General features: G+C 46.9%; 3 protein-coding genes across 3 annotated transcripts; 2 read left to right on the forward strand and 1 right to left on the reverse strand.

Annotated features, from left to right (window-relative positions):
* Positions 1 to 218: 218 nt before the first annotated feature.
* On the forward strand, positions 219 to 3,060 carry LOC133931439 (protein NRT1/ PTR FAMILY 5.8-like). Its single transcript, XM_062378313.1, has 4 exons — positions 219 to 445; positions 542 to 759; positions 1,618 to 2,126; positions 2,209 to 3,060. The coding sequence occupies exons 1-4, from the start codon at positions 394 to 396 to the stop codon at positions 3,008 to 3,010; spliced, it is 1,581 nt and encodes a 526-aa protein (XP_062234297.1). The 5' UTR covers positions 219 to 393; the 3' UTR covers positions 3,011 to 3,060.
* Positions 3,061 to 3,204: 144 nt separating this feature from the next.
* On the forward strand, positions 3,205 to 5,086 carry LOC133930197 (protein NRT1/ PTR FAMILY 5.8-like). The gene is made up of 3 exons (XM_062376870.1): positions 3,205 to 3,219; positions 3,705 to 4,213; positions 4,297 to 5,086. Exons 1-3 carry the CDS (start codon positions 3,205 to 3,207, stop codon positions 5,084 to 5,086), a joined length of 1,314 nt encoding a protein of 437 aa, XP_062232854.1.
* A 2,882-nt stretch (positions 5,087 to 7,968) lies between these two features.
* LOC133930545 (uncharacterized) lies at positions 7,969 to 8,768 on the reverse strand. The gene has a single exon (XM_062377207.1). The coding sequence runs from the start codon at positions 8,512 to 8,514 to the stop codon at positions 8,260 to 8,262; it is 255 nt and encodes an 84-aa protein (XP_062233191.1). The 5' UTR covers positions 8,515 to 8,768; the 3' UTR covers positions 7,969 to 8,259.
* Positions 8,769 to 10,429: the final 1,661 nt, after the last annotated feature.

Genomic DNA, 10,429 nt, shown 5'->3' on the forward strand with positions numbered 1-10,429 from the left:
CCGTAGGAACGTAACCCCGGAGGGGTACCATCTCCTTGGTAGCTTTTGGCGTTGGTTCAATCGCACCGAGTGCGCGATGTGTGATAGTGGCGAGCAGAGAAAGCCGAGGCCATGTACGCTGCCCTCGTCGTCCGTCTTCCATCATCGGCGTCGACTGCTATAAGTACGTGATCTCCGGGGGCGAAGCCATCCGAGAACAGCGCCAGTGTCTTCACCATTGTAGGCTGGGTCTTCAGCATAGCAGAACAGTGCAGAACGATGATTTCTTACTGATTTTGATAAAAACCGTAGGGATCAGTAGACCCCGACAAAATAGCCTCGCTCCGCCCCTGGTGATCTCCAGAAGCCGAGTGAGGCGTCAGTGTCAGTCTTGTTCGCCGCAGCGCGTCGGTCATGTCGGAGAAGAAGCCGGCGACGCTCAGCCGGCCATGTGTTCTGATCATAGGTAATACGAGCTCTATTCTTGCCGCTCGTAAGAGCATAGCATGCGTAGTTCAGGACGAGCTGCCGCTGCTGATGATGAGGTGATGTGGTGTGGCAGTGGTGGCGAGCGTGGAGCGGTTCGCGTACAAGGGGGTGTCGTCGAACCTGGTGACGTACCTCGCTGATGTCGTGGGGATGAGCACCTCGGCGGCGGCCAAGAGCGTCAGCACCTGGAGCGGGGTCAGCTTCATGCTGCCGCTCGTCAGCGCCTTCCTCGCCGACTCCTACTGGGACCGATACTCCACCATCACCGCCTCCTCCTTGCTCTACGTCCTTGTAAGTACCCTCTTCTTTGATGACGACGAGTTCTCTGATTGGTCATTTTCCAGTGTTGTTTAATTCCCACCTGTCGACTCTTGTCGGCTTGCTGTTTCACCAATCAGGAATTCTGTAATAACATGAATTCAGAATCGACATGTTCATTTATCTAACTTGTAATTGTAGTCAGGAAACATACGTGCTCCGGAGATCAGACGAGTGCAGTGTAAATAATCTGTTATATACTTGCGTTAATGGTGGAGTTTGGAAATGGTGGAGGAGATGGCACCAATGTGGGATACTGGCATGAACCCAATGAAAATTAGTTGAAGACAGGAGCTATCGCAAATGCAGACATTCGATGTAGCTTCTGATTACTCAGGGCATTGACAGCAGAGTTCGAAGAACAGTTCAGTAGTGACAGGCTGACAGCATGACGTGTTCAATAAGAATCAACCATTTTTTTTTGCTAAAATATATCTCAAAAAACCAACTTATAATTACATATTTACATCATAACAGTAAATCTTTCTAAACTAAGGACATATTTGGCAGAGCTTCCTCTGATTCTAGCCGAGAAGCTGCTTTAGTAGCTCTGCCAAACAGCAGCTTTCAGCTTTTAACTCATTGACTGAAATCCGCAGGAGTGATTCTCTAAAATAAAATAGAAGCTGAAGAGCTAAAAAAAACAGCTTCCCCTAGATCACTTTCCGTATAGAATTATTTTTTTCATATAGTTTATTCTAGATAATCACTTTTAGCTACAAAATCACTTTCCCAAACAATCAATCTCTACAGAGAATTTAAATGAGAGAGAGCTCTAACAAATAAGCCCTAAGTGGCTTAATAAGTCTCGCTTGTACTGCTGCTTATCAGGGGCTTGTCGGACTCACCTCATGGGCACTGCTGCGCACGTGGATGCCGTGCTCCACACTGTTCTTCCCGCTCTACCTGAGCTCGATCGGCCAAGCCGGGTACAACCCTGCACTGCAGGCCTTTGGGGCCGATCAGCTCGACATTGGGGACGACGCCGAGCCTGGCACGGCGTCGCCCGAGGAGAAGGGCAAGGTGAAGAGCATGTTCTTCCAGTGGTGGTACTTCGGCATATGCAGCGGCAGCCTGCTGGGGAACTCCATCATGTCCAACATCCAGGACAATTTCGGCTGGGGGCTCGGCTTCGCCATCCCCAGCGCCGTCATGGCCATGTCCGTCGCGGCATTCTTCTGCTGCACCCCTCTCTACAAGCAGACGCAGCCGAAAAGCGATGGTAGGCCGTCTCCGAATATAATCTCCAAGATTCTGAAGTCGGTTATCGCAATTATCAGTTCTCCGAAGATCAGCCTGCCATCGAGAGACGACAATGGCGACGCCATTTCTGAACTAGAGTATGATTCTTGAATCTTGATCCTAGGAACATTTCTCGTGGCAGTCCAAACTACTAATCGTGCAACATCTGAAACGTTGCAGGTTACAGGAGAAACCACTGAAAACTGAGCCAACTGATCCAAAGGAATCCCTTGATGAGGCTGCACCCAGTGTGGCCAAGATCATACTCGGCCTTTTGCCGATCTGGACACCGCTGCTAATGTTCGCGGTGATCTTTCAGCAGCCCATGACGTTCTTCATCAAGCAGGGCATGCTGATGGACCACACGGTCGGCGGCGGAGCCTTCGTGATCCCGCCGGCGATGCTGCAGAGCTCGATCACCATTACCATCATCCTGCTCATGCCCATGTACGACAGGATGATCATCCCGCTGATCAACACCATCACTCGGGGTAGCAACGGGATCACATTGCTCCAGCGGATCGGCGTCGGCATGGTCCTCTCCATAGTCGCCATGGTCATCGCGGCGCTCGTCGAGTCGTGGCGGCTCCGCGTGACCACCGGCGGCGGCGAAGGCGGTGCCCGGCTGAGCATCTTCTGGCTTCTGCCGCAGTACGTCCTGCTGGGCGTCTCCGACGTGTTCACGGTGGTGGGGATCCAAGAGTTCTTCTACACGCAGGTACCCAGCACGATGAGGACCATCGGCATCGCGCTCAACCTCAGCGTCTTCGGCTTCGGGAGCTTCCTCGGCGCGTTCCTGATCACCGCGCTCGAGATAACCACGGCGAGGCCCGGCAACAGCCGGGGATGGTTCTCCGACGATCCCCGGGAGGCGCGCCTAGATAACTTCTACTGGTTCTTGGCTCTCCTGAGCTCCATCAGCTTTGTGATCTTCACGCACTTGTGCAAGTACTACAATGGCAAAGATGCTTCATCGAAGTAGGATCTGGTGGAGTGGAAACCAGAATGATTTGCCGTTCTTGTTGTTGTTGCTTGCGTGTAAATTACATACATGATATGATACTTGTCAGCGTGATGTGTGCATATTGGTCGTGCAGAGGCAGGAAGTAAACTATTATGCGATTGTATTTTCTTATTATAATGATAAAAATTAATAAAGCTTTTTTATTTGAAAATATGATACTTGTCAGGGTGAGCTCAGTATAGTTAAAGAGGTATGTAATGTAGAGTGAGCTGTTATTCAGGTCTTCAGGCGTGTTCCGTTTTGTAAAACTCTTGTACATAGCCTTGTGTCCTTGTAATTTACTTGTGGAAAAGAAAGATGATGAAAGAAAAACTCATGTTGAAGATTCTGTTTTTTTCTCTTCTTTTTCAATGAGGGTGTAGTACTGAATGCTCATGTTGCATGTGAATCACGTACTGGACGAGCTGCAAATTTTAGTTTAGTTTCAGGATGCAGAAATTCTATATGAGTTTCATAGATATTTCACAAAACAATTCAATTCCCACATAAACCCAAAGAAGTTACCAAGTTCCAACACCTAATAATTCCTTAACTTGGTGAATGGGAAGCCGAAGGTAAAGGAAGCTATGGAACACAACATTTTTTCCTGGGAAAATTACAAAAATCACCCCAAAAGTCACTTTGATTTTGGATTTTCCCTCTACAACATCAGGGGCTTGTCGGACTCACCTCATGGGCACTGCTGCGCACGGGGATGCCGTGCTCCACACTGTTCTTCCCGCTCTACCTGAGCTCGATCGGCCAAGCCGGGTACAACCCTGCACTGCAGGCCTTTGGGGCCGATCAGCTCGACATCGGGGACGACGCGGAGCCTGGCACGGCGTCGCCCGAGGAGAAGGGCAAGGTGAAGAGCATGTTCTTCCAGTGGTGGTACTTCGGCATATGCAGCGGCAGCCTGCTGGGGAACTCCATCATGTCCAACATCCAGGACAATTTCGGCTGGGGGCTCGGCTTCGCCATCCCCAGCGCCGTCATGGCCATGTCCGTCGCGGCATTCTTCTGCTGCACTCCTCTCTACAAGCAGACGCAGCCGAAAAGCGATGGTAGGCCGTCTCCGAATATAATCCCCAAGATTCTGAAGTCGGTTATCGCAATTATCAGTTCTCCGAAGATCAGCCTGCCATCGAGAGACGACAATGGCGACGCCATTTCTGAACTAGAGTATGATTCTTGAATCTTGATCCTAGGAACATTTCTCGTGGCAGTACCAAACTACTAATCGTGCAACATCTGAAACGTTGCAGGTTACAGGAGAAACCACTGAAAACTGAGCCAACTGATCCAAAGGAGTCCCTTGATGAGGCTGCACCCAGTGTGGCCAAGATCATACTCGGCCTTTTGCCGATCTGGACACCGCTGCTAATGTTCGCGGTGATCTTTCAGCAGCCCATGACGTTCTTCATCAAGCAGGGCATGCTGATGGACCACACGGTCGGCGGCGGAGCCTTCGTAATCCTGCCGGCGATGCTGCAGAGCTCGATCACCGTTACCATCATCCTGCTCATGCCCATGTACGACAGGATGATCATCCCACTGATCAACACCATCACCGGGGGCAGCGACGGGATCACAGTGCTCCAGCGGATCGGCGTCGGCATGGTCCTCTCCATCATTGCCATGGTCATCGCGGCGCTCGTCGAGTCGTGGCAGCTCCGCGTGACCACCGGCGGCGGCGAAGGCGGCGCCCGGCTGAGCATCTTCTGGCTGCTGCCGCAGTACGTCCTACTGGGCGTCTCCGACGTGTTCACAGTGGTGGGGATCCAGGAGTTCTTCTACACGCAGGTGCCCAGCACGATGAGGACCATCGGCATCGCGCTCAACCTCAGCGTCTTCGGCTTCGGGAGCTTCCTCGGCGCGTTCCTGATCACCACGCTCGAGATGGCCACGGCGAGGCCCGGCAACAGCCGGGGATGGTTCTCCGACGATCCCCGGGAAGCGCGCCTAGATAACTTCTACTGGTTCTTGGCTCTCCTGAGCTCCATCAGCTTTGTGATCTTCACGCACTTGTGCAAGTATTACAATGGCAAATTGTAGGACGCGTAAAATATGCAATTAGACGAGGATGAATGATTGACGACGCAGACCGCTGGCGTCAAGCCGGCGCAAGACAGCTTAGCGTCCTTTTGGAACGGCTGCGCTCCAAAGGAAATATTGCCTAATCTGCGTGCTATTGTCGTTTTGTTGTTTAAGATTTGTGTAATCTACTTATTTTTTCTGCGTTCTTTCGACCGGAATTAGGCCGCTGTGTAAGGATGACTTAATTTCAGTTTTAGAGTCTGTTTGTTTCAGCTAGAGATTCTAAAAAGCAGCTTATAAAAGCTGGATTGTAAAAAGCTAGATTGTGAAAAGCTTTTAGACTGTAGATTCTAAAAAAAATTTAATGGATAGTTTAATAAAATGGACTTTCACAATCTATCAAAAGCTGAGGAAAATCAGCTTCTCAGATTCTCACAATCCAACCAGCAGATTTTAAAAAGCTATAACCAAAAGCTGCCTGTTTGTTTCAGCTTCGAGTTATAAAAGCTGAAAGCCAGAATCCGAAGCTGAAACAAACAGGGCCTTAATACAATACTACGCAACTCTCCTGCGTATTTTAAAAAAATCTCGTATTCAGTTTAGACACATTGCTATCACGTCACAAAAATAATGTACAGAAAGAACGGGCAATCCAAATACTCTCAAATTTGAATATTAGAAACTATACAATGTTATGAAACTTTTCTACTAAGAATAAAGTCAATCGAGTGTATGGATCAAGATTTATAACCTTCGCCAACAGACTGTGACAGATGGTGATGAAAATATATTAAACCTTGAATTGGTGATTATATAAAAATTACGAAAATTCAACTAACCAAAATTTTTAAAACCTTACGGATGATTTTGGATGGGTCAGACAAATTACATTGACAAAAAGATCGACCAAAAATACCAGGACAAAAAAGAACGACAAAAGATCTCCTCCGACTGGCCCTCGCGTTCAGGCTGACGCGCTCTCCACCTGGGCGTATCCTCTTTTTTGCCCATGCACACAGTATCCTCTTTTTTCCCTTTTCTTTATTTCAATGCACACACCTCACGGGTCAATGAAATGAATCCTTTCACACTGTACACCATGCAATCCTCCGCACCATAGATTATATATCTCTTATGTATATTTTATTGTGTAATTCAACTCTACCACACCATATAATATGTATATATTACATATCCGTCTCATGATGTGAATCTTCATATGTATTATTCTTTAGCCCAAACATCACATGCCACCGCTTTCACTCAGTTCCTCACTAAACCTTGTCCACGTCCCTATCACCGACCACATTCGCCCTCAGAACACATATGCACATAATCAAAACTAACCAATTTCACGCACAAATTTTCACAAACTTAACCCACATCAATCCATACCACATAACTCACACTAGTGTATTACATATATCAAAATCATAAATATCATTATACTACCACGAGTATATCCAAGTAGCACATACATATCATCTTAATCACTTTGCTTTTGTCAATTTCACAATTAAATCAATTTTTCAGCACACATGCATCAGGAGGTGGCGTGGGATTTCACACAAAGATGCATCAGCGAAGTAGGATTTGGTGGAGTGGAAACCAGAATGATTTGCGTTCTTGTTGTTGGTTCTTGAGTGTAAATTGCAAACTAGATATGATACTTGTCGGGGTGAGCTCAGGTGTAGTTCAGGAGGTATGTAATGTTTTCAGTTTTCAGAGCGAGCTGTAGTTCAGGACTTGAGGCGTGTTCTGTTTTGTAAAACTCTTTTACATAGCCTTGTGTCCTTGTAATTTACTTGTGCAAAAGAAAGATGAAAGAAAAACTCATGTTGAAGACTCTGTTTTTTCTCTTCTTTTTCAACGAGGATGTAGTACTGAATATACATGTTGCATGTGAATCACGTACTGGAAGAACTGCAAATTTTAGTTTAGTTTCGGGATGCAGAAATTCTATAGGAGTTCCATGGATATTTCACAAAACATTTCGAGTCCCACATAAATCCAAAGGAGTTACCAAGTTCCAACGACCTAATAATTCCTACTTCGTGAACGGGAGGCCGAAGGTAAGTGAGCTAAGGAAACCAACATTTTCTTTCTAGGAAAATTATAAAAATCACCCCAAAAGCCACTTTGATTTTGAATTTTCTCTCTATAACCATTTTGTTGCAAATACCTAGCTGCTATTTTTCCTTTGTTTGGTTTTGCCACTTCACTAATACAACATGTTGATTTAGACTCATTTTTTATCATTTAACACAACTGGACGACAGCTTGTAACTTTGGACTGATGTGATGTGTTGTGTGACTCATTATTTACACAATTAACATCGCCACTTGATGAACTCATGACATGCATCTTTAGACTCATAATTGCATTAAAGTTAGCATAAAAAAGTAGTGAGATATCATCTAACCATGTCACATCTGTAAAAACCAAGTCTGGTGAGTACGTCATGAGTTTTAAGGGTGAAAAACCAAACCAAGCCGAAATAGCAGGTTGGCTTTTGCAGCAAAAAAGGTTATAGAGAGGAAACTCAAAATCAAAGTGCCTTTTGGTATGACTTTTGCAATATTTTACCTTTCTTATATGCTAACTACTTGGCTGTCATTCCAATAGACCAATCATACAGCCAGGGAGTTATGGGGTGCTTGGATTGCGGATGCATTTCACTCTGGAACGTGTTAGTCTGTTATGTGATCATCTACCTGATTTGGGTGGATAACCTCATTTCTCGCTTACTAGTTTACAATAGCTTAGTGCATGTGAACGATAAAGTCAGTTTGTTCCATTTCAAACCAAACAAGTTGACAAGGTTCAAAGCTAGAATTATAGTTGGAACCTTGGAACAGGGAATTCAGCAACAAAATAGACAACAGCAAGTAGAAGCATGTCCAGAACAAAGATCAAGTATGATGAAACCAAACAAATATTTTCATGTACATAGAGAAGCTAAAACGTGGGCTAGTTCAGTACTAGTATACCACAAGCATGAAACAACCGCCAAGTCGGCAACAAGATCATGGAACCATATAGCCTATGCACACGCACGCACATTTACCACAAATCATCGGACCAAATCTTCTCCTAGCATGTTATCTGAAACGCCGCAACACGAATGTTTTGCCAGAGCAAAACGCTGTGACGCGGAGATTTTGATTTTCCAAACAACCGCAGCAGCACATCAGTGCCCAGCGGCCTCCGCGCCCTGCTTCTTGCCGCCGTTCTTCCGCTGGCACTTGTCTTTGATCCACTGGAACCCCTGCGCCGTGCCCTCCTTCACCTTCCTCAGCCCGCTCGCCGCCGCCGCCTTGGTCTTCTCCCCCACGCTGCCGCTCTCCTTCCCCACGTCGCGCTCGCGCGGCGCCCTCGGGCTCGGGTCGCCGCCGTAGTCCCACTGGTCCGCCCACGACGTCCCGAACGAGCTGCTCCGCTGCATATCTCTTGGCTCTCTGCCGCTCGGAAACGATCAGAACAAGCTGCACCGTAGTACTGCGTACGAGACAAGCTCCGCCTCGGGAACCAAGAAACGGGCGTTGGATCGCTCTCGTGGTCTCCGGCTCGCAGCCGAGCTTTATAGGCAAAGCGAAGAACGTCGCGGTCTTTGACAGCTAAGCGGGGGGAAATCTAGAGGAGGCGAGGGAAGCGATCACAGATTCGCGAGGCGCTCTCATGGCCTCACGCATGATGCGTACGAGCACGCGTTCTCGAAGGGTGTCACTGCTTTGATGAGTCACCGCGACTTTGGAGTTGGAGGAGGAGGTGCGGACCTGGCGACGCGCTGACCACGCGGCCCGGCGGCGTCATGGGAAGTTTCCTGCGGCGGGGGCACCGACGCGTGGGGTCCGATTGAGAAGTGGCCCACCTGTCAGTCACGATCTGGGCAGAAGCGAGAGGTGAGGGGGAACCAGTTCGGACTGCGGCTATCGGTACACGGGAACAGATTGTGACGGGAGAATGGGGGTCTCAGGGTCATGGATTGGATGCCGGACGACGACTCCGCGCGTTTCGTTCGCACGCTCCTTTTCAACTTCTCATCTCGTGCGTGGAAAGGACGAAGAATTCCTAGTCCGTTCTGGTGTTCTGGAGCTCTCCTTTTTATCGCGCGTTTGGTTCCAGTCGACGGCCTTCTGTGGCCGGCCGGAAACAGACAGCAAGTCGAATAAAGGTGCTGGTGCAGATCGCCGAAAGCACATGGCTGGCTGACTTCAGAATCCATGAGACAAATGAACTAGAAGAAGTAAAGGCTGTGACATTCTTGTAGGGCGAACCATCGATTCTGAAGTCACTTGTCCGGAATAGGTTAGGCCAAAAGACCATAATTAATAGAGTAAATTTCAGAATACATAGAAGCATTGTGTATAACAAATGTTTTCAAGACATAAGCATCAAAGTCTCAATGGGACATCACATGCTTAGGATGAGGACATTATAAGTTCGATGAACGGTCGCTGGGTCTTGTATAGGGTTCCAAAATACGACGGTAACGATTTTCGTGGTTAGCAGTCAATTCGATTCGCACCGTATTTAGAAACCAAACGATTACTGATCAAATTCAAAATTCAAAATAAATAAATAAATAAATAGATAACATTCCATTGGTTTCTAACAAATTTCACTAATAGTTACCGATCTTGAACAGGGTCCTCTATGCAAAACTGGGGAATCTATCCCTTCGTAAAAAAAATAGAATAACACCAAAATATAATGTTTTCCTTTAAAAAACACAATCATATGTCTTGGTTAAAGATCATTTAGTAAACACAAAATCTACCGTAAATTTTCATACGCCCAATCCAAATATCTATACAGGTAGCAGTAAACGAAGTTTAAAAAGTTTGATAGCATACATTACAAATATTTATTCTCCTTGCAACTCTTTTGGCATTTTAGGCATAATGGTTCCGCCGTATTGATGCCATTCCTAATGCCTGCACTCTGTGAGGATATATCTCTAATCTTATTTAGACGTGTACTATGATACACTCATATGAGTATATAGATGTGAGCGCGATATACATACGTGGGTCTGATTTGTACTTAAAAGCCCAAAAATAGCTTTCGATTAAGGGGACAAATCTTCCAATTGAGCCAACAAAACTTTTAATTTGAAAGAACTTTTGATTCGCGAACTAAAACTTCCTCATTTGGTAAAGGAAAATCATCTGTAGGGTGGAGCTCCCCTCAGAACGGGCACTTGGGCATCCAGCGGCGAGGAGCTCCTGCACGGGAGCATAACTGCAAGAGAGATAGCGAGAGCATGAGAGAGAGAGCACTAGCGAAGATGAGATTGGAGGAAGAAGACGACGTTGTCTGGTAGAACGGACCTGTCAGGACAAGGGCAAATGATGACA

Source organism: Phragmites australis, chromosome 10 (assembly GCF_958298935.1).
Source record: "Phragmites australis chromosome 10, lpPhrAust1.1, whole genome shotgun sequence".
In the NCBI taxonomy this organism is placed as follows: Eukaryota; Viridiplantae; Streptophyta; class Magnoliopsida; order Poales; family Poaceae; genus Phragmites; species Phragmites australis.